The 24,785-nt window shown below is 39.4% G+C and overlaps 1 protein-coding gene and 1 pseudogene across 3 annotated transcripts in view; both read right to left on the bottom strand.

Moving 5' to 3' along the window:
• MCM6 (minichromosome maintenance complex component 6) overlaps positions 1-22,757 on the bottom strand; it is a 36,855-nt gene extending 14,098 nt beyond the window's left edge. For 2 of the 3 annotated variants that reach the window (XM_036320137.1, XM_036320139.1), the window contains exons 1-11: positions 22,592-22,757; positions 17,795-17,941; positions 15,949-16,059; positions 15,062-15,311; positions 12,969-13,134; positions 12,533-12,678; positions 11,088-11,238; positions 8,781-8,922; positions 4,749-4,890; positions 3,454-3,561; positions 1,229-1,384 (exon numbers count right to left, since the gene is read on the bottom strand). In XM_036320137.1, coding sequence (XP_036176030.1) covers positions 1,229-1,384; positions 3,454-3,561; positions 4,749-4,890; positions 8,781-8,922; positions 11,088-11,238; positions 12,533-12,678; positions 12,969-13,134; positions 15,062-15,311; positions 15,949-16,059; positions 17,795-17,941; positions 22,592-22,698 — 1,626 coding nt within the window. In that variant the 5' untranslated portion in view covers positions 22,699-22,757. Of the gene's footprint in view, positions 1-1,228; positions 1,385-3,453; positions 3,562-4,748; positions 4,891-8,780; positions 8,923-11,087; positions 11,239-12,532; positions 12,679-12,968; positions 13,135-15,061; positions 15,312-15,948; positions 16,060-17,794; positions 17,942-22,091; positions 22,493-22,591 lie in introns of those variants that run through there. The other variant, XM_036320138.1, reaches the window with a different exon arrangement.
• On the bottom strand, positions 4,899-8,408 carry LOC118661760 (annotated as a pseudogene).
• Positions 22,758-24,785: the final 2,028 nt, after the last annotated feature.

Genomic DNA, 24,785 nt, shown 5'->3' with positions numbered 1-24,785 from the left:
TAGCCACAACTTTATATTACCATTTGTAAATATATAAAGATAATCATCACAGTATTAATATTGAGAAAAAAATCATACAAAAAATAAGCAATTTACTCTTAAATGATACAGAAAAACCACGTAGATATAAAGAGAACAAATGATACAGCAAATAAGGCAAAATGTTAATACGTGAATAGAATAAAAGGATATGGGTACCATGTGCACTATTATATTTCTTGCAATGTTTCTGTAAGTCTGAAATTATTTCCAACAGTTAAAAAACTAATTTAATGGATTATGTACAAATAGAAATATATGAAATCAGGTAACTCTCAACTATGGGTAGGTGGGTTAAATATTTATATGGATTTGTGAAGGGATAAAAACAAACCAAAACACAAAAAACTAATGGAAGGCAGCTTTTATTTAGATAATAGTTGAAGTTTTGCTGTAAGCAAGAGTATGGATTGTGCCTAATGCAATACAGGACCCCCATGCTCAGTAATTAACAGTACACCTATAATATTAGCTTCTACAGAATGTCACTTTGTAGTCCTGTGCCCATCTGAGCTGTGCAGTATTGTTAAATATTTAAGATTAAGTATAATAACTCTAATAGTTAACATGTCCGAATCCAAGTACATCTACCACTTTACATTTAATCTTCAAATTATTCTATAATTAAGGGGAAAAAGTGATACACACTCAACTTTATGAGAAAATATAGGAAGACTAATGACTCCTAATTTGGAGGAGAAAAAAAGAAATTTCTTTGGTATTCCAATTTTTTCAAGCTTACTAAAAAGATCCTCAACAAAACAAGAAATTCTTATAAAAATCTTAAAGAGAATGATTGGAAATTAATTATAATGTTTCCTTTTTTCTTTTTTTTGTTAAATTTATTAAATTTATTGGGGTGACATTGGTAAACATGAACATACAGGTTTCAGGTGTGGGTTTCTATGTTACAAGATCTGTATATTGTACCGTGTCCTTTTTCCTTTGAAAATTAAAAAAAACATTAGCAAAAACAAACAACATTATATTCCTCAACACAATTAAGTGGAACCAGCAATTCAAGTGACTTTATTTTGAACTGCTTAATACACCTTTGCCCAATTGGAGAGAAATAAAAGATCAGTGCAAACACATGTGCCAGTTGTTCAGGAGTATATATTCAAGCCTGACTCATTCAATTACTCATATTGGAAATAACAAAAGAAGAGTGATAGATAATGTTGGTTACCTCATTACATTCATCCACAAGTATAAAGAAGAGATCAAATCGGGACATGATGGGAGCTGACAAATTTATATTCTGTTTCAACGACTTTGACCTGTCATAGTGTCCACCGATTGGGTTTGCTGCTGCCAAAATAGATGTTCTGGCATTCAGAGTAGCCTGACCACAAAAGAAAGAATTGTGATAGGTTTAAAAAGACATCTGGAACGGCCAATAAACATATGACAAAATGCTTGATCTCTTTCATTATGAAGTAAATGCTAACCAAAATACTAAAACATCATTTCTCACCTACTAAATTATTAAAATTAAAGTCTAATAACACACAGCGCACAGGTACTCCCATATGATGATGGCGAAATGCTGTGCATACCCGTTAAGCCTGAGATTTCTTGTTAGAAATTTATCTTGTAGCTAGGTACAGGAAGATGTGTGTTCAAGGATACCTACAATATTGTTTGTAATCAAAAGGCTGGAAAGGACCCAAATATCACTCGGTAGGTGTCTAATTGGGGTACATACAACTGAAAACCATGCAGTAATAAAAAAACCCAAAATGGATGTAATATGTGCCAATATAAAGGGTGTCCCAAAATTCAGGCAAGAAGTAATTTTGATAGAAAACACAGGTTTATAATTAAAAATTGTAAGTTTTTTACTGATTCATAAAGTATACAGTATAGGGTTATGTATGGAATAGCATATCGGGTAAATGGCCTCCACGGCTTTGCTGGCACATATGCACTCTTTTGTTGAAATTTTCCATGACCGTTTTTGCATAAATGTGGCTGAATTTCGATGAGGCTCATTTTCATCTTGATGGCTTGGTTAATCGACAAAATTGTTGCATTTGGGGTTCAGAAAATCCAAGAGTGATTGTTGAGAAACAAATGCATCCACAACGTGTCACTGTTTGGTGCGGATTTTGGGCTGAAGGCATCATCGGACCATTCTTCTTCGAAAATGCGGCTGCTCAGGCAATAACCAAAGAGTGCATATGTGCCAGTAAAGCCATGCAAGCCATTTACCCGATATGCTATTCCATACATAACCCTATACTGTATACTTTATGAATCAATAAAAAATTTACAATTTTTAATTATAAACCTGTGTTTTCGATCAAAATTACTTCTTGCGATAATTATGGGACACCCTTTAGAAAGATTGCCAAAATAAAATTATGTTGAATGAGTAAGGAACAAAACTATATGTATTATGCTTGTTTCTATATAAAATATTCCTAAAAGGGGCATAAACTCAGCAGGTATTTCTGAGTACTTATTAGTGCTGGGAGTTGCAGGGGAAGATTTCTCTTCCTTATATTTTAGAGTACTGCTTAAATTTTCCTCACTACTTGAATGTATTACTTTATTTAAAAAGTTTGATTCTCTCGAATGTTAGTCACAATATTGTACAGTCTGGTATCACTTAATGATGGGGGTAGGTTCTGAGAAATGAGCTGTAAGGCAATTCCATGGCTGTTCAAAGATCATAGAGGGCACTTACACAAACCTAGATGGTACAGCCTACTGCATAAAACACGAGACTCAATCAAGCATGAGAAGATGATGCAATCAAGAGATGTAAACACAAGATGTATGAGGTTGCTGCCTTAGTATGGCTTACCGTTTTATAGCTAACTTTTTTTTTTTTATAAGTAGGAAGAGAACACTCTAAAACAATAATACCCAGTATTATGTACTGTACATAATTGTGTGTGCTCTACTTTATACAACTGGCAGGGCAGTAGGTCTGTTTGCACCAGCATCACCACAAACATGTGAGTAATGTGATGTGCTAAGATATTACTATGACTAAGATGTCACTAGGTGATAGGAATTTTTCAGCTCCATTATAATCTCATGGGACCACCATCACATATGTGGCCCATTCTTGACCAAAATGTGGCACATGACTGTACTTATTATTTTCATTTAAATAGATTACGTTTGTTATAATTGTAAACCTGTTTTATCAAAAAATATTGAAGCTTTGTGAAAATTTTGAACTGTGAAATGCTAAAATTTTCACCAGTACCCTCTACTTTCTGTCATAGTGACACATTTTCATAGTACCTATAATTTGGATTGATAATCCTCAGGGCTGTGTTTTCCATTTCAACAAATAACATTTTATGTTAAAATAATGCATTTTATCCAGGTGAATGTCTCTAGAGCTACATCAATCTACAAGGCATGATGCAGTGGAACAGAAGTGGACACATGTACCTTTACGCCTGCTTTAGTGATGGAGATAGTCTGCTGTTCCATAGCCTCGTGAATAGCAACTTGATCCCGCACTTCCATCTTATCAAATTCATCAATACAACATACACCCTGTAACCAAACAAATCTAGCATAAGAAACTGCCTTTTAGGTGTCAAATGGCAAGTAAACTCAAAGTTTGCACCTATACTGTAAGATAGGTAAATAATCAATCCTAATTCCCTCTACTAGAGCACAGTAGATCCCAGAGCTAGAAGGAACCATATGCTTTTGACTCGTTTTAGACTAAGACTAAGGAGTGTGCAGGAGGCAGTCGGTCAATGATTCTCTCATCATTTATGTTTCTCTCTCTCTCCCTCTCCTTTCCTCTGTGAAATCAGTACAGATACATTAAAAAAACACACCAAACTGTGTAAATCTCAGGGTCAAAATATTTTGGGTCACTTCAACATTGATTTTCAGCTGCAGAAGCGAAGAGTGAAATTGAAACAATGTTTATAAGCATACTAGTGGCCCGGTGCATGGATTTGGGCACACTGAAAAAAATTAGAAGGTGCCCGGCAGGGAGGGACTGGGCAAAACGGCCGGACACGCCCTGGAGCCAACCTCCTATGGTCCCTCCCTGGCCGGCTGCACCTGGGGCAGCGCTGCAGCTTGAAGAGCATGTCCGGCAGGTGGGCCAAAACCTGCTCTCTGACATCCCCTGAAGGGTCCCGGAGTGCAAGAGGGCACTCTGCAAAGTTGCTGTCACTCAGCAGCTCCTGTGTTGAGCGTCTGCCCCCTGGTGGTCAGTGTGCATCATACCTACCGGTCGGTTGGATGGTCAGATGGTCACTTAGCCTTTTATATATATAGCTATAGCTACAACTTACATGCCTTTACAGATCTAATTAATCAATGTCAAATAAAGATTATTTACTAAAAATGCCCCTTTTAAAGGACATCTTTTAATTTTTTTATTATTTTTAAGGACATCTTTTTATTTATTTATTTAAATATATTTTATTGATTTTTTACAGAGAGGAAGGGAGAGAGATAGAGAGTTAGAAACATCGATGAGAGAGAAACATCGATCAGCTGCCTCCTGCACATCTCCTACCGGGGATATGCCCGCAACCCAGGTACATGCCCTTGACCGGAATCGAACCTGGGACCTTTCAGTCCGCAGGCCGACGCTCTATCCACTGAGCCAAACCGGTTTCGGCAGGACATCTTTTTAATAGAAACTTATAGGTCTTTACTGACATGGTAAAGAATATTTTGATTTCTTTATATACAAGAGTATAAAATGTTCTTACATTATCAGCCAGCATTAAAGCTCCAGCTTCAATAACAAATTCATGAGATTCTTCATCTCTCACAACAGCTGCTGTTAAGCCAGCAGCACTGGATGCTTTGCCACTGGTGTAGACAGCTCTGGGGGTGAACTCCTCCACATGCCTGTTCAAGGTTATCATATTCATTAATATATGACTACAAAACATTCTGTGCAGGAATATCACCTAACAGCATTTGTCAATTAAGAATTTAAATTTATTTTTAAAAAACTGAGAAAGGCATTAATCATAAGCAATCCAGAGATACCTATATTAGACTGAATATGAAACCACAGACTGAACATAAAGCCTTTCTCTTTTGGCCTTTTAGACAGATGTAAAACCATTCCTGTCAAATGTAAGATGAAGTTCACACATAACAAAAACATCAACTTTAAAAGTCTTTAGTAATAAAAGTTCAGCAATAATGATTTATTAGAAGGCCTTGCACTTAAAAAATAAAATTAGCTGTGAGATTTACTGTAAAAATGCAAGGTTGGTTTAATAGCAAAAATTAATAATATACCACATTCAATAAAGATAAAAACCATCTCAATAGTTTCAGAAAAAAACACGTGACAAAATCCAACACCCCTTCATGACAAGAACTCAACAAATGAGAAATAGAAAAGATTTTCCTTCAACCTGATATAGCATCTATAAAAACCCACAGCTAACATCATTCTTGAAGGTTAAAGGCTGAATGCTTTCCCCCCAAGATTAGGAAAATGAGACACAGATGTCAACTCTACCACTTCTATTCAATAATATACTCAAAGGTATAGCAGGTGCAGTTAGGCAAGGAAAAGCAAAAGGCAGCCAGTTAGAAAGAACTACAGTGGGGCCTTGACTTACGAGTTTAATTTGTTCTGAGACTGAGTTCGTCAAGGAGCTCATTAACTCAAATTACTCTATCAACTCAATGCAAAAAAATCCACCGAGAGACAGCTGGTATCTCAAAAAACTCGTTAGTCGGGACACTCGTAAGCCAAGGCCCCACTGTATCACTATTTGCAGGTAACATGATCTTATAGACAGAAAATCCTATGGAATCTACAGAAACATTACAACTAATAAAAGAGTTCTTACAAGGTTGTGAGACAAAAGATCAATTTCATTCATATACACATGCAATGAACAACCCCAAAATGAAAATAGCATCAAAAAGATTAAAATACTTAGGAATAGGTTTAACAAAAGAAGTGCAAGCGTATACCCTGAAAACTATAAAACATTGTTCAAAGAAATTAAAGAAGGCCTAAATAAATGGAAAGATGTTCCATGTTTATGGATCAGAAGACTTAATATTGTTAAAAAGCCAATATACACCCTGGCAGGGTAACTCAGTTGGCTGAAGTGTCCTGATACAGCAAGAATGCAGGTTTGATTCCTGGTCAGAGCACATACAAGAAATAACCAATGAATGCATAAATAAGTGGAACAATAAATCTCTCTCTCTCTCTCTGTTCATTGAAAATGTTTATTAATGTTTTATCCAGTTGGTTCAACATTTGTATAATTTAAAACTCTGAGTTTGCCGCTGAGTAATCCAGATGTCTACAACATAGACATAAACTACTATACTTTCTGATACTTAACATACTCAGATTTCTCTAACTTCCATTTATCAGATAAGTAAAACATTAACCTTTCAAAGTTACACCTTTAAGAAGTTCACATATTCCTATTTCTCCAACTTTAAATTTTTTTTAAACCTCTTAAAAGAGGAAGCTGAAACTCCCAAATCAAAAGTCTTAATCTGCCACTTACAATGTACCCACGTATCAAATAATCACAACGTACACTTTAAATGTTACAATTTTTGTCAGTTATGCCTCACAAAGCTGAAAAAATTAAAATCACCCACAGAAAAAAACCTTAGTCTGAACCAACACTGGGAAACAGAGCAATGGAAGTATTTTATTCATTATTCTGAGCAAAAGTACAGAATATATTACTTCATTTTCCCATAAAGAAAATGTACTTTGTATTTAGAGAAATAAAAAAATCAGTTGTCAGGACTTGTTTTTAGAGCATGATCAATAAGTCCCTTATCAATGATTGGTGTCTGATACCAGGGACCATTGTCTCTCGTACGCATTAATCTTCATATAGGGTGCCCCAAAATTCACGCAAGGTTTAAATTTTGTGTGAGCATTATCAACAACAACAACAACTACAAAAAATAAAAGCCTAATTTTACTTGGTTTATTGAATCAGATTCTAATATCTGTTGCCCTTTGATTTCAATCCCTTCAATTTGATAAGCATTACCAAGTACCAATTATGGCCCAGGAGCAGGGACAATGAAGACCAATGAAGACCACGGCTTTGCGTATGTGCCAGCAAAGCCGTGGAGGCCATTTACCCAATGTGCTATTCCATACATAACCCTATACTGTATACTTTATGAATCAATAAAAAATTTACAATTTTTAATTATAAACCTGCGTTTTCTATCAAAATTACTTCTTGCGTGAATTTTGGGACACCCTATACTTCCCACTCCTTTAGCCATAATTCAGCGTTTTTAATTTCAATGGGAAGGATAGCTATTGTTCATTCATAATTCTTTTCAGGACTATCATAGAAAGTTCGGGCAATCCATCTTGATATAGAATGCTTGTAATATTCCCAGTGTTCTGGGATATAGCCTTCTGGAATTTCTGCTAATTCAGTTTCATCAATGAATACATTCACCAGAGTTAGGCCAATTATTACTGGAATCCCAGTCAGCATAATGTAGAATTTCAGTAAATTCAAAGAATGCCTATCATAGAATCCAGAAGGTTTGATAAGAGTCTTTTCTCATGGTCTCCACTGTGTCTTACAGGAGCAATAGCCTTCGGAAAGCCACATGTGAGAAAGGCCCCGGATCCAAGCCACGTGCCCAAGTGGTGGCCAGAGAGCAAGGTCAGCGGTGACCGAAGACTGCTGCAGCAAGCTCAAGGCCTCCATGGCTACTCCCTTTCTCCCTCTTAAAGAAAAATGCCAATATACCTCAAATTGATCTACAGATTCAACACAATCCCTATTAATATCACAACTGGCTTTTTTGTAGAAACTGACAAGATGATCCTAAAATTCATGCAGAAACTCAAAGGACCCAGAATAGCTAAAACAATCTGGAAAAAGAGTTGGACAACTCACATTTTCTGATTTTAAAACTTATTAAAAAGCTTTGATATTCAAGATAGTGTTGGGTCTGGTCTAAGAACAGACATAATATGAGGGTTTTGTTTGCCTTCCTGAAAAAAGAGACTAATACATGTCGGTCTGGGTGATGTTAGATAAGACATAATATACACATATATACAGCACCAAGAACACAGGAAGTGCTCAAAATGGGTCACTATTATTTTGACCTCTAAGTTTCTTAAAAAGTTAAAAGTAAGCAAGTTCTTGCAATACTTATGCTGATAAGGTTGGCAAAAAAAGTCTCATGCTTATAGCACTGCTTTGGCAAAGTGTGTCCTATTTAAGAACCTTAAAGATATTTGTATTCTTAAATCTCAGCAATCCTATAGTTGGAATTTACCCATAGGGAACAAAAAAATTTTAAATAAAAATTTCTACATATCATGGTACTCACTGTATCAATATCTATATAATCATTAAAATAAACTATGACAGGCTAGGGAAATGATTTTATAAGTTACAGTACACCAACCAAAAAAATTGTGAAAGTACAGAAGAAGGAAAAATATTTAGAGTATATTAAAATGAAAATACATATTTATGTATTCAAAGATTATACAAAGACATTATACAAAAATTAAAAGAGTTCTACATGGGAACGGGATTGCAGGCAATTTTTTCCCTATTCCAAAATGATAAAATATTGTTACATTTTGTTAAAAAAATTAAGGTGTTTTGAATCCAAGTGAGTTACATGTTCAACACAGCCCTAATTTATACTCCTGCTCTAGTACAGGCACACTGACTGCTCTCTTGGTAGCACAGAGCCTGAACCATGCAGTTTTTCCTGCTGCACTACTATGGGCAAACACTTACTTGAGAAACTGGCTCTTAGCTGTACTTGGGTCACCAACAATGCAAACATTTATGTCCCCTCGAAGAGAGGTTCCTTCCCCTGTTGTCTTTGGAACACCACCAAAGAGCATCAGCAGGACACCCCGTTTTACTTCATCATTGCCTGAAACAAAAACCCAAGGTATTTTTCAACATGAGGCTAAACATATCACAGGAAATTCCAAGGGCACGTTTATCAACCAAAAGAGCAGATAAATGTGAAGCAAAGCACAAGACTGAAGTAAAAATACCTGGCTCCTAATCTTGGTTCTTGCTCTGGAATTTGAAGTCCCCTAAACAATGTCTTCACCTATACTGCAGGTGTCGCCGGTGCCAATGTTCACCCTTCTAAGAGGCTTTCCTTGCTCACAAGTCCCACTACCTTATACAAAGCTTTTCTCTATGAGGTAGTCCTCAAATATCTCTCCCCATAAATAAACTATGTCCCCCTCAGCTTATCTATCATATTTGCTAGTTCTAATGGCATGCAATTCAATCAACAGTTTGAGAAATGGTCCATGACCTTATTCTTTTGTATTACCAATACAGTGGGGCCTTGACTTACGAGACCGAGCTCGTTAAGGAGCTCGTTAACTCAAATTACTCTATCAACTCAATGCAAAAAATGTGCGGAGAGACAGCTGGTATCTCAAAAAACTCGTTAGTCGGGATACTCGTAAGTCAAGGCCCCACTGTAGTGACCGGTGCTGAATATAAATTCATGCTAAGTGAACTCATAGGGATTAGATAAAATGCTTCAAAGAACTATATAAATCCAATATAAGAAGGAAATGCACAATTAGAAAACAATGGATCTTTAGAAATATTTTTCTGTGCTAATTATTATGACTTTCTGTGAATTCCATTAACAAAGTGCTAGGCAGATTTACAAAAACCATCTTAAAAACAGAAAATTAAAAAACCCATTCCACAACCAAAACTACTCTGACCTATAAGCCATGTAAGTAAGCTCCCTAAGTGGATCCTCTGGCCCCCAGCAAAGCCTTCAAATGACTGTAGCCCCAGCTAATGTCTTGGCTGCAATCTCTTGAAAGACTGAGCAGAACCACCCAGCTAAGCCTCTGTCAACTCCTGACCCACAGACTGTATGAGATAATGTTTGTTGTTTTAAGCCACTAAATTTTGGGGTAATTTGTTACAAAGCAATAATTTATGGGAAAAGTGAAGCAGCATAAAATTTTTTACCCTATTCATTATTAAAGGACGACACTCTAAAATCCATAAACAATTATTAACATAAAGAATTTCAGTTCAGCCGAAACCGGTTTGGCTCAGTGGATGGAGCGTCGGCCTGCGGACTGAAGGGTCCCAGGTTCGGTTCCGGTCAGGGGCATGTACTTGGGTTGCGGGCACAGCCCCAGTGGGAGATGTGCAGGAGGCGGCTGATCGATGTTTCTCTCTCATCGATGTTTCTGACTCTCTATCTCTCTCCCTTCCTCTCTGTAAAAAATCAATAAAATATATTAAAAAAAAAAAAAAAAAGAATTTCAGTTCAATTTCATTTATCAAATATTTAGGTAGAAAAACAGGTTAATTGTAATGATTAAAAAATATATACCTAAGAGAAAAACCCATTATATTATGAGGCCTGAAAACTTAGTTATACCCTTCAACACACAAGAGGATTTTAATAACAGTGAGAAGCTAGCAACCAAGAGCCAAAAAAAAAAAAAACAAACCATGAAAGAAACCACCAAAGGTATAAACATGTACATGTAACCAAGAAACATCAAGAAATCGCCAGCTCTAAAAATGAAAAAAGCCCCACAGATAATAAACTAGCATACTGGAGTATACTGCAGTGAAGTTCTGTCCTAAAGGCAGAAAAAGAAGACTACATGATCCCTTTTTCCTTTTTAAAAAAATTGTGGTAAAGTATATACAACATAAAATTTACCATTTCAACCATTTTTAAGTGTACATTTCAGTGGAATTAAGTATATTCACTATGTTTTATAACCATCATCCCTATAAATTTCTAGAGCTTTTCATCATACTAAACAGGAATCTATCCATTAAACAGTAACTCCCCATTCCTCTCCCCCAGTAACCTCTTTACTTTCAATCTCTATGAACTTGCCTATTCTAGGTACCTTGTTTTAAGTGGAGTCATATATTTTCCTTTCATAAATGACAAAAAGACCCCTTCTAAACCTACAAAAAATTCATGATCTGATTTGTGTGCTTTAAGAAATCATATGTTGCTGTTTTATCTTGAATCACTATCTTGAATTTCAAGTTTATGGCACAAATGTATAGAACTCTTACCATGTATAGTAGGGAACAGGCTGGTACAAAGGTTGTGGTATAGATTTTTATCTTGACTCATTTCAAACACTTTCTCCCATTCCTTCACAGTCATTTGGTTCTTTATGCTCTCAGCTGTCTGTTCCTCATCTCGGAGCTCTTTCCCTCCAAACTGAGGACAGAGAAGAAAGGAAAAATATTAGTATAGAAATGGTCAAAATAATGTGAAAGAGAAGACACTTCACTACAAACAAATTATAGTCTGGGAGGTCAACTTCAGAATCTGTTAACTATAAAGGTTTTTAAAAAATCCTCAACTAGTAAGTTCTAAGTTAATTAAGAGAGTATGTCATTTGTCCTGTGAATTAAAAAAACAAAAAGCCACCACCATTTTATATTGCTATCTAAATTTATGTGGTTAAGAGATGAGCCATACTAAAATGCTAGTCCAATGATGCGAAGATCAAAAAGAAGTGATAGCCCTAACCGGTTTGGCTCAGTGGATAGAGCGTCAGCCTGCGGACTGAAAGGTCCCAGGTTCGATTCCGGTCAAGAGCATGTACCTTGGTTGTGGGCACATCCCCAGTAGGGGGCGTGCAGGAGGCAGCTGATCGATGTTTCTCTCTATCCCTCTCCCTTCCTCTCTGTAAAAAATCAATAAAATATATATATATATATATATATATATATATATATATATATATATATATATATTTATATCTTTTTTTTTAAAAAAAGAAGTGACAGCCCTAGATAGTTTTGCTTAGTGGATAGAGCATTGGCCTGTGGACCACAGGGCCTTGGGTTTGATTCTGGTCAAGGGCACGTACCTTGGTTGTAGGCTCCTAGCCGGCCTGGACCCTGGTCGGGGGCATGCAGGAGGCAACCAATTGATGTGTTTCTCTCACATTGACGTTTCTCTCTGTCTTTCCCTCTCCCTAAAAATCAATGGAAAAATATCCTCGGGTGAGGATTAACAACAACAAAAAGAAGTGACAGAATAATACTATGTTCATTTCTTTTTCCAAAACTGGATGATTTTCCAAACTCTTTCTACCTGCTTTTCCATTCAGGACACAGAATCAAGTTCTGAACAACTATAATACCAGGAGCCCATCACTCTCAGAAAGCAATTTCTTTACTTTCCAGATTACTAAATCTTTCTATTTGCACTTTCTCCAAGAGCATGAGAGGAACCATGATAATTAAAAAACATAAACCCCTACCATGGATTATTTGTACCACTGCTATTAAAGCAATGAGCTCTGACATGAAAACAAGATTTTTCCTTGTCAGAGAGATACGAAAAAATTTGATTTTAAAACTGAAAAAAAAAAAAAAAATCAAATTGCAACAACCTGTATTTTTAACATTGACTAGATAACTGAGAGGTTTCAGAAACCCGTAACTTTGCGGCAGCCTTGGGGGAGATCTTTCTCAAGCTTTGCTATTCTACTAAGACTCACCCTTGGGTTGGTTGGTGCAACACAACAGGCAAGAAAAACCAGCCTGTATGAAAGGTCCCTAACACCAAGGGCCCGGAGTCCTCGAATGCCTTCTGTCTCATATCCATCAACACCACTGACACGAGAGTTAGTTTCTGCACGTGCTCCTGAAAGATTGAATGATAAGTAGTTTCACAGCTCAAATATTGAAGGTGCTGAGTAAAAATTGTTCAAATACACAAAACCTATAAATCCAAAGATTTCATTTAGGCTGATTTTTTTTTTTTTTTTCAGATCACTACCTTTTGTAGCAAAACCCATTAGTCTTTATTCTCAACATACTTCCCGATTTACCCTCTGATTGGTAGCCCAAAATAAGATAAGGAAGATACAAGAAGCTAGATACTCTGCAGTTCAGGTAACAGAATTTGTTAGATTTGAGCCTCAAATTACCAACCTGGTGTGCTAAGCTTAGAGACATCAGGCACAACAATCAGCGTCCCTGTAAAGTCACACTTGTCACCAGCTTGAGCTGACTCCACAGCTTCAGCCCTCAAGATCACTTCTAAACTGCGTGGGATACTTCCTCGAGGAAGCTCAGCTTGAGTCTCCTGAATACGAACCTATAACAAAAAAAAAAAAGGCCAAGAATAAGAGATCTTGTTCAAATGTTATATAATCTAAATTAAATTCCACAAATATTGACATATTTTAAACTATCTTACCTTTTGCACTTTTGACATGTGCCATCATTTATCGTAAAAATTATCTACCCTAAAACTTTCAATTTGGTAAAAGATTATATCTATTTATTTATTTTAATATATTTTTATTGATTTCAGAGAGGGAGCATGAGAGAGAGAGAGAGACATCAATGATGAGTGAGAATCATTGATCAGCTGCCTCCTGTACTCCACCCAGTGGGGATTGAGCCTGCAACCCAAGCATGTGCCCCTGACCAGAATTGAACCTGGCCCTTCAGTCCGCAGGCCAAAGCTCCATCCACTGAGCCAAATCGGCTAGGGCAAGATTATATCTATTTAAAATCTTCACCCTAACCGGTTTGGCTCACTGGATAGAGCGTTGGCCTGCAGACTCAAGGGTCCCAGGTTCGATTCTGGTCAAGGGCATGTACCTTGGCTGCGGGCACATCCCCAGTAGGGGGCGTGCAGGAGGCAGCTGATTGATGTTTCTCGCTCATCGATGTTTCTAACTCTCTATCCCCCTCCCTTCCTCTCTGTAAAAAATCAATAAAATATATTAAAAAAAAAAATAAAATAAAATCTTCATTTTTCTCTCATTAAAAAGCATTGTTTCTCGTTTTCTCTTTGTTCAAATTGACTATGTAGTTATATATTTGTTCTGTGTTTCGTAATTTATACTCTCCATCTCAATGCATCTGTTAACATTAGACACACATACTTTTACTATATTATTATATTTTAAATGTAAGTATCAAGATACTTCACCCCTAAATACTTAAGCACAAATAAAGACAATCTCCTATGTAAACACAATACCATTATAACACCAAGAAGATTAAATAATATTTAATACCATGTCTATTATTCAATCCAACTTTAAATTTCCCCTTAATTACAGATGTTTTGTTTTCTTTTCAAACCAAGACCCAATGGGGTTTGTTATCACGTTCTTTTTCAAATACAGAATACCTCCTATCAAAAGTTGTTGATAGAGTATGTACTTCTTAAAAACCAAGTATAAGAATATTAGAAATCTAAGTGAGGATTGAAAACTGAATTAAATATTAATTATTTTAGACTGGTACTCATTCCTCCATGCTCTAATGCTTGAACTGCTATAATTTTTTTTCCCCTTTGCATGTCCCAGAGTTACTAAGTCATACAGAGATAAGAGCCCCTTACACCTACTGCTACCATCCAACTATTGCCCAAATCACTACAACTACCTAATTACTAGTCTCTTGTTAAATACTACAAACCAGTGTCCCATTAATCTTCCTTAAAAAAAAATCATATCCCCTGATAATTCCCTTATTTATCAAGATAGGTCCAAATCTGAGAGTTAAGGCTCCAAGTACCTCTATGCCTCATACCAAATCATCTCTCAGATAATCTCCAGTTTGACTCCTCTACTTCAATCATGGTAATCCTCACTGCTGTTGACAAACATGTCCATTTGCACCTATCCTATTATTCATGCTGTCTCGCTCCTAACCACCTACTCAAAGTCTTACACCAACAAGTCTGTACTTCTCCAAAGTTCTCTTAACTCTAGTTAATATTGATAATAATTACTATTTATTCTTTAACAAATACATTTTGTCACAGCCTGAAGAGGCTTCCAATTAAGGTTATTAAAGGTTAAAACACATTTATAAACTGATAACCAAAATTTGTATTAAGAGTTTTGTGGCTTAAATCTGTGGTCACATTTGATGATCCTTGACTTAAAATAAAAACTGAGTTTAACACTGTCTAAATAAGCTCTTAAATAATAATTGTAGGTGCCTAGAAGGGAATTATTAGCATAGGCTAAATATGAGCTTAACAAAAATTTAATAGTTACCTTCTGAAAATCAACAAATCTTGATTTATTTGTATCTAGCAGGAATCTCTTTCTGTTGGCACAAACTGGATTTCGGCAGATGTTTGGCTGTGTGTATTTGAACTGCTGTTCTACATCCTTGATCACTGTCTGACAGTCCAAGCACAGGAAAGTCCCACTCACAAGCTCTGGGTGAACTGGGTGAGTCCGTACCACCTGCCCACTGATTCGAGTGAGCAAACCAATTCTGGATGAAGTGAGTTCTCGAATTCTGTTTAAGGATAAATGTCCCATTGGTGAATAAAGCACAACAAAGAAATAAGTAATTATAAAACGGGATAATCACATTTTTGTTTATATGCAAATATTTTTTGCTTATTTACAACTTCTAAGTAAGTATGTATTAAAGTATTTTCAAAATAAAGTTATCATGGGGGGAAAATTTAGACTCAGAAGTTCAGAAACACTTTACTGCACAAACCCATTCTATATTAAATAACTTGGTAACTTTGTAAGTAATTTCTGTAGTTGTTTTCAAAATATCACTTCAATTTCTTAAACAATTACTTAAGTTCTTTAAAAGGTATGCCATTTAAGCTCTGACAAAATTTTCCAGATTCATGAATTTCTGTGACTGTTTCAGTTTTCAAATTTTCTCACTTGACTAATTCCCCTCCCAAATATCCCCTCAAAGGTATCCTAAAATAAGACAATACTCAGAAATTGCTTCATTTAACTTACTTCTCATCCTATCTCCTTAGAAAAATACATTTCTCCAAAATTAAATTTTTTGGATAACTGGGCAAAACTTTACAGATCTAAGACTACAACCTCCTGAGTTTTCTGACAATTAAGTGATGCCTATACTATTTGGTACATTTCTTTTCTTCCAAAGAAGGGTTTCTTACTTGTGTCTGGTAGGTAGGTCTTGGAATGCAACATAAAAATCCTTGGCAAGAGGAATCTCTTTCCGGTCTTTGACGAAAGTTTTTAAGGCCCGACATAGGTAAGGATAAACTCTAAAAAGCAAACAAAAAAGATCAACTGACATCTCTTCCAGAGGCTTATTATTACCAAGGCCTCCTTCCCCCTTCATGCTTGCCAACAGCTGAGACTAAGTAATTTCATCTGGTTACACCCAAGCCTTAGAATTTAACTACACAGGATACTAATATTATCTAGTCCAGGTTTGAGAGCCTCTTTCAATCCTCTCTTATCCCTCCACAAATAGATCTAAGACAGTAGAAACACCAAAGATAAAATGCTGTGCCCGAACACTCATTATCTTTAAATAATTATTTAGAACCACACTGTAGGCCACTTCTCTGTCCAAGAAGACTCAACCTGAAAAACCTGAGGGGGGGAGGGGGTTACAATCTACCAAGGCAGCTTTTCATTTGGTGTCGAGGCCACAATTCATTTTTCTAGGTTTAATTCTTGATTGATAAAAAATGGATGAGGTCAGGGGAGGAATGTGTGTACATCAGGTATTAGCAGAAATGGCCCATCTGACTGGTTAGACTGAAGTGGCCCATGTTTTCTTGACAGAAGTCCCCAGTAGCTGCTGCAGCCTGGCTGAAGGAGTGGGGACTGGAGTCCTCTGAAAAATTAGCTGCTTTCAATGAGACAGAATTACTGCATGACCCGTGCATGAGGTATGGGTGTGGGTATTTCTACCACCAGCCCTGACTTTCTACCTCCCTCTTACTTGTCCGTACAACTTCACTGCTGCATACTTTCACAATAAACTGCTGCTTATCTCTGCAACCATTCTTGATGGTCAGATACGACTAAAAAACATGAAGACAAGTCCTCCACCTCATAGTTCACCAGGTAAAGGAACAGGGCTGTGTCTCCTTACTCCTGGGCCTCCGTTTCTTTCACAACAGTCCGCAATGTTTAGTTTAACCTAATTTTATTTATACAGACTGTCACATTAATTAATCCAAATAAAAAGGTATGTTAGAAAATGCTTCTCATTTTACGTAGCAATCAAAAACAAAATTAAAGCCTAAATTATTAAATATAACTAATTTCTACCAAAAAAAATACCAATCTACTATTAAAATATTTTCAAGGGATTTTATATGACATGGAAAAATGTTATACTGTGAAGTGAAAAGGGCAGGATGCTCTATCTATAGTATGATCCAAATAATTATAGATATGCAGAAATACATCAAAATGTGTCAAGAGATCCTTAGGAAGCTCTGCACTTACAGACCTAGAAGGCTCTTGGAACTTTGTTGGCACAGACCTGTTAATGACAGTTAACTTTGGGCGGCAGGATTACAAATGTACAGATGACTTTACTCTCCCTACTTTTCTCTATTTTCTAAATTTTCTACAATATATATTACTTTTATAATCAGAAGAAAAATTAAATTTTAAGAGAAGAACAACGTTACTGCTGTAAAGACATCTCTCTCTGATCAAGAACAGGATCCACACAAACACTTTCTCAAAACTCCTATGAGATGGGTGGGGGTGGGGAATTGAATGACAGCAACAGCACCAAATACCTGACACAAAGTAAATGGTCCTCTTATAACTTAGGAAAACTATATAGAAAGCAAAGGTTTTCAACATTTGCATGTGAAAAATATTCAGCTTTGGGCCTAAGTTAGTTCAGAGCAATACTACATGACCACTGGCTGTATCAAAGGGCCTCTATCACAGCTGCCCTTCTGCCTCACAAATGAACACTTCCAGTCCAAACAGAACTGGCCTCCCAGAAAGATTAATATACCATACCTATAGAACTCCTCTTGAATGGTGGTGGAAAGTTGCTGGTTAAATTGCTCCAGGTCCACAAAACTCACAACCAATGTGTTTCTCTCAGGACGAATGAGCTCTTCTGCTAACTGCAAGTACTTAGTTTCTCCATCACTGTTCTGGAACCTGCAGACACATGCAAGTCAGATTAAATTGAAGAACTAGGCATTAAAAAGAAGAATCCAAATGCCTGATAATTCAGTGTATTGATTAAAGATCATCAGCTTTAGGGTCAGACAGGCCCATTTTCACAGTTGTGTAACTTGGGGCAAGTTACTTATCCTCTCTAAACCTGTCCCCTTTTGAAAAAAATTAAAACAAAATGAAATAAAACAGATTAGGACATCACTTTATCTCATAAGATTACTGTGAAGATTAAATGAGAGAACCGCCTGTAAAATGTTTTATGCAGAGCCCAGAACATAGAAAAACTGGGTTTTCAGATTTTAATATGAATTTCTTGATATAATATTTTCTAATCAACAAATGCTAACTATTCTTTTATTATTGGTATGTATAACTAAAATGAGGAAATGTTCAATCAAGAAATTCAGGTCAAAATCTAAAAACTCAATTTCTATAATGAAACTGATAGGTTAGTTTTTGGTTTAAGAACCAAAATAAAAATAAATACACACACACAAAATAAATCTGGTGTTTTGTGTTTTTTTTTCCTAAAAGGAGTATCATACAAACTTATTTACTTTTTGTTTTGTTTTTTAAAATATTTTTATTGATTTTTTTTAAAGAGAGGAAGGGAGAGGGATAGAGAGCTAGAAACATCAATGAGAGAAACATCGATCAGCTGCCCCCCGCACACCCCCCACCGGGGATGTGCCCGCAACCAAGGCACATGCCCCTGACCGGAATCGAACCTGGGACCCTCCAGTCCACAGGCCAATGCTCTATCCACTGAGCCAAACCGGTAGGGCTTTTTAGTTCTTTTTTTAAAAAAATATGTTTTTATCACCTGGCTGGCATGGCTCAGTGGTTGAGTGTTGACCAGGAAGTCACTGTTCGATTCCTGGTTGTGGACTAGATCCCCAGTGTGGAGCGTGCAGGAGGCAGCCAATCAATAATTCTCTCTCATCATTGATATTTCTATCTCTCTCTCCCTCTTCCTTCCTCTCTGAAATCAATAAAAATATTTATTTTTAAGTATTAAGGGATAGAGATAGAAACATCAATGAGAGAGAAGTATCAATCAGCTGCCTCCTGCACACCCCATACTGCGGTGAGCAAGCCTGAAACCCAGGCATGTGCCTTGACTGGGATTCCAACTGGTGATCTCTTGGTTTCTGGGTCGATGCTGAACCACTCAACCACACCAGCCGGGCCTGCTTTTTGTTCTTTTAACATGACATGATTAGTTTTTTTTAAGCATCACCCGAGGATATTTTTCCATTGATTTTTGGAGAAAATGGAAGAGAGAAAGACAGAGAAAAATATCGATGTGAAAGAAACACATCAATTGGTTGCCTCCTGCACGCGCCCGACCAGGGTCCCAGCCTGAGAGGAGCCTGCAACCGAGGTACATGCCTTTTACAGGAATCAAGCTGGGACCCTTCAGTCCACAGGGCGACATTCTATTCACTGAGCCAAACTGGCTAGGGCGAAGATTAGTTTTTGAAGCAAAAATCAATTCCTCCTTCAAATACAGCATGTTCTGTTAAATATTTACTGAACTATCTGCAAAGCATTATACCAGAAGTAACTACAGATGAAAATGACAATGTTGTTCCTATCCTAGGGTTGACAGTTTCATAAGAGACACTCCTACTAAAAAGAGGTACTAGACAACCTAAATATCCACCACAAATGATTAAAGAAAATGTGGTATACACATACATTGGAATACTATTCAGCCTTAAAAAAGGAAATTCTGCAATGTGTCAATATGCACGAACCTTGAAGACATTATGGGAAGTGAAATAAGGCAATCACCAAAAAAGACAAATACTGCATGATTCTACTTATGAGATATCTAACATAGTCAAATTTATAATAAAAAAGTGGAATGGTGGTTGCCAGGGGATGAAGGAAGAGGAAAATGCTAATCAACAGGTATAAAGTTTCAGTCAAGAAAGATGAATATGATCTAACATTGTACCTATATTCAACAATAACATACTGTATAGTTAAAAATTTGTTAAGAAGGCCGAAACCGGTTTGGCTCAGTGGATAGAGCGTCGGCCTGCGGACTTAGAGGTCCCAGGTTCGATTCCGGTCAAGGGCATGTACCTGGGTTGCGGGCACATCCCCAGTAGGAGATGTGCAGGAGGCAGCTGATTGATGGTTCTCTCTCATCAATGTTTCTAACTCTCTATCTCTCTCCCTTCCTCTCTGTAAAAAATCAATAAAATATATTAAAAAAAATTTGTTAAGAAGGCAAATCTCGTGTGTTCTTTCCACAATAAAAGAGGGAAAAAGGAAAAAAATGTACAAGAAATGTGAAAGGGGATTATTAACTAATTCTACCTAACATCTAGAAAGGCACTGGAAATTCAGCCTTGATAGACTTAAAATCTGAAAGGAAAAGAAGTGGCAGGTAGACTAGCTGCAGATGTCTGCAAGTATGTGGTGGTCAGAAAAGGTATGGGAGGAGTGTGGACAACAGCCTGGATGGGGAAGATGAAACTGAAAAAGAGCTGTGAAGAATTTGAGCTTTTTCCATAAGCGATGGCAAATCAAAGTTGGTATTTTGAAAGGAAGTGCATTTTATTCTCCAATGAAGTACAAGGACTGTCTTGTTCATCATTATCCCCAGCATCTAGGTGTATGTTAACTGCAAGGTTGTAAAGGCAACTATATCATTTGTTAAAACAAAACCCTAATCTTTGTAATACGGTGTGGTGGCTAGGTGGGGTTAAGGATGGGATTTACAATGAAAATGAAGTGGCCGACAGGTAAAGATATGTATAAGAGGTTTTATTATCAGATATAATGGGAAATGATTGGGAACATGAAGGAAGCCAAGACTGGTGCTGCCTGAAAGGTTTGTACAGTTTCACAGGAGATGTGAGTCTAGCTGGGCTTTGAAGGATGGATACCTGCCAAGCAGAAAGTAACACTGCCACAGGTAGGGAACTATAAATACAATTATGGTTTAAAGTATATCAGAATTTCATAGGACAGTAGATGTATTCATGAATGTGGAAGTGTGAAAACCCAAGTGTCCATGGACAGATGAATAGACACACACAATGTGTACATACATGTAATGGAATACTATTCAGTTTTAAAAAGGAAATTCTGGCCCCGCCGGTGTGGTTCAGTGGTTGAGCATCGACCTCTGAACCAGGAGGTCAGGGTTTCGGTATTGGGTCAGGGCACATGCCCGGGTTGCAGGCTCCATCCCCAGTGGGGAGCATGCAGGAGGCAGCCGATCAGCGATTCTCTCTCATCATTGATGTTTCGATCTCTCTCCCTTCCTCTATGAAATCAATAAAAATATATTTAAAGCCCTAGCCAGTTTGGCTCAGTGGATAGAGCGTCGGCCTGTGGACTGAAGGGTCCCAGGTTCGATTCCCGCCAAGGGCATGCACCTTGGTTGCGGGCACATCCCCAGTAGGTGTGCAGGAGGCAGCCGATTGATGTTTCTCTCTCATCCATCGATGTTTCTAACTCTCTATCCCTCTCCCTTCCTCTCTGTAAAAAAAAAAAAAAATCAATAAAATATATTTATATATATGTTTAAAAATAAGTAAATAAAAATAATAAATAAAAAGGAGATTCTGGCACATGCTACAACATGGATGCCCCTTGAAGACATCACGCGAAGTGAAATAAGCTGGTCACAAAAGGACGAATACTGCATGACTGCAAGCGTAGGAGGCGCTGTCAACTCCACAGGCAGAGAGAATGGGGGTGGCCAAGTACTGGGGGGAGGAGGGGAGTTGCTGTTTAACGGCTGCAGAATCTGAGGGTGGGAAGAGGAAAAGAGTTCTGGGGAAGAATGGCGATGATGGCTGCACGATGGCTGCACGGGTAAGGGGAAAGCCACCCACCGAACGCTACGCTTACAAAAGGTTAACGTGGTCAACTTTATGCTATGCACTATTTCACGTAACAGTAACAAAAAGAATTTCATAGGACATCCCCAGGTGTTTACACGTCTCCCGGAGGCACCATCTGCACTACCTGTAAGGCAGTAACTGGCGGCGGCGGCGGGAAGCCCGGGAGGGGTGAGGGGAGGCCAGCAGCCCCGAGGGGAAAAGGCAAGGTGGGGATGGAGGCTGGAAGGAAGGAGGGATGGGAGCCGGGCTCCCCCGAGCACCTGTCAAACCACAGGGTCCCCTCTAGGACTTTCATCTCCCGGCGCCCCGGCTGCCGAGGTCCCGGCTGTCTGGGCCCTCAGGCCTCTGCCAGGCTTCCGCTGCCAGCTCGGCCTCCCGCTCGAACCTGCCGGCGGGTGGCCTCGCTGGACAGTGACTGGTCCCCGCCGCGCCTCGGTTTCTGCACAGGCCACTGGGGCCGCACGGCCGCCACGGTGGGGATGCGCGACGGGAGTCAAGCGCTCACACGGACACCCGGCACCGTGAGTTGGAGGAAGCGCTCGCCGTGGTTTCACCCCAGGACACCAGCCCGGCCTGCCCCAGGCGCCTCGCAGAGGGCCCGTGAAGCCCCATGTGGGCGGTGGGCCGCTCTCCGAGGCGCGCGACCCCTCGGTTCCGAACTCGCGCGGGCCCCACGCGCCGGGCACTGCGCTCCCCGGGCTCCGGAAGTGGGGAGGGGCGGCGCGGGAAGTTCCGCCAAGAAGGGCAGCCCGCGACTTACTCCTCTAGGAAGTCCAGGAAGAGCTTCTGGCACTTCTCGGCCACCTCGTCGCGCACCACTACGTGCTGGCTGCCGGCGCCCGGCTCCGCGGCCGCCGCGAGGTCCATCGCTGCTTAGCGCTGAGGGGACACCGCAGTCACACTCCGCCGCCTCTAGTCGCGTCGCGCGCGCCGCCGCCGTCTCAGCCCCGCCTCCTCGTCGGCCGGAGCCAATCGTGGCGCAGGAACTCGGCGATTTCGCGCCAAGCCTGCCCAATGAGCGCGGCTTCTCCCCGAGCCCCGCCCACGTCGCGGGGATTTCGCGCCAAATGCAAAGACCCGAAGGAAGCCGGAGTTCAGCTTTTGCGCCTGCGCAGTGTGTTCGGGTCCCTGGGGAATTTGGTTTGTAGAGCACCATTCTCATCATGGATATTTCTATCTCTCCCCCTGCCTTCCTCTCATAAAGATATATTAAAAAAAAAAAAGCCTCCCGGAGCCCGGGAGGCCAGTGCCCGGCGCGTGGGGCCCGCGCGAGTTCGGAACCGAGGGGTCGCGCGCCTCGGAGAGCGGCCCACCGCCCACATGGGGCTTCACGGGCCCTCTGCGAGGCGCCTGGGGCAGGCCGGGCTGGTGTCCTGGGGTGAAACCACGGCGAGCCCTTCCTCCAACTCACGGTGCCCGGTGTCCGTGTGAGCGCTTGACTCCCGTCGCTCATTGGGTAACAGTACCTGGGATGGGGAGAGGAGAATTGGAATCGTTATTCTGGTAATGCTGACCTGGGAAAATCAAGGTATGGGGACTGGGCCTTTGACTCCTGTATCAACCAGTTATGGCAGCGGTTCTCAACCTGGGGGTCCAACGACCCTTTCACAGGGGTCGCCTAAGACCATCGGAAAACACGTATATAATTACATACTGTTTTTGTGATTAATCACTATGCTTTAATTATGTTCAATTTGTAACAATGAAAATACATCCTGCATATCAAATATTTACATTTTGATTCATAACAGTAGCAAAATTACAGTTGTGAAGTAGCAACGAAAATAATTTCATGGTTGAGGGTCACCACAACATGAGGAACTGTAGTAAAGGGTCGCGGCATTAGGAAGGTTGAGAACCACTGAGTTATGGAATGCGGGATGCCCTCTGGGAAGAAGTGTAGCTAAGTGAAGCAGCTTATTTTGGTTAAAGGCAATTCCCAGAGGCTATGGCTGTTAGCCTTCAACAGCCAACACTCCCAGCGGCTGGTGGGCAGTGAACTCCTGAAGAGGGTATCTGGGTGGCACCTCACAGTGTTATAGAATAGTAAGAAGCTAGAAAAATTCCAGGACAAGCAGATTGGGGAAACTAAGACAGATAGTTAAACAGCATTTTGCAGACACCTAGTAAATCCTGTCTTCCTTAAGCCAAGGGCACTTGAGAGTAAATGGTTTGCCCTCCTCCCCAGAGGGTAGATAGCTTAAATCACCCTACTCAGGGAGCCAAATAACAGAAATACAATTAGTGCTATTTGCCAACAACACCCAAGGACAGACTCAACCCCCATGTATCCCCTATCCTCTAAGGGACCCCATACAACTTGCAACCAGAGGAGAAATGGACAGCAGCCACTCAGTCCCAGGGTGCTGTCCCTCCAGGGAATATTCCCTTTCCCTTCTCCTTCCCCCACAGGAATGTATCCCCTAACTTGTAAGGGACCTCATGAGACTTGAAACCAGGGGAGCAATGGGCAGCAGCAGCTTGTTCCAGGCTAACTCCCTGTCTCCAAGGCCCCCTATTCTCTGACTCCCAGCGAGTGAAGGCAGCCCAGTTCACCTGTCGCTTCTTCTATGCCCTTCCTTGTTTCACTCTCCTATATTTTTGCTGCAATAAAAAATTCTTGCTTGCTTTTCTACGCTTTGTCTCTTGATTGAAATCTCCCTCAAGAAGACAAAAACCAACGTCTCCTCATCTCCTCTTCTTGTCATCTCCCAGCTGGTAACCCCAATCAGTAACAACAGCATCAACCACAGCTCATCCTTGCACCTCTCAGATCCACTTGCTTTGTATATTAACTCCACTATGTTTGGGAATAGCGTCACCAGGATGCTAGTTGGCTCTTTTCTTGGGGAAACTTACAAGAGAAAGGTTAGTAGGATGAATTACAGCCTTTGCAACTGAAGCTGATCTTGATTCTACAAGGGATACTCATCATGACTCCCTCCTCTTCCACC

The sequence above is a fragment of the Myotis myotis genome, unplaced genomic scaffold, assembly GCF_014108235.1.
Source record: "Myotis myotis isolate mMyoMyo1 unplaced genomic scaffold, mMyoMyo1.p scaffold_m19_p_8, whole genome shotgun sequence".
Lineage (NCBI taxonomy): Eukaryota > Metazoa > Chordata > Mammalia > Chiroptera > Vespertilionidae > Myotis > Myotis myotis.
This window is presented reverse-complemented; position numbering and strand designations above follow the sequence as displayed.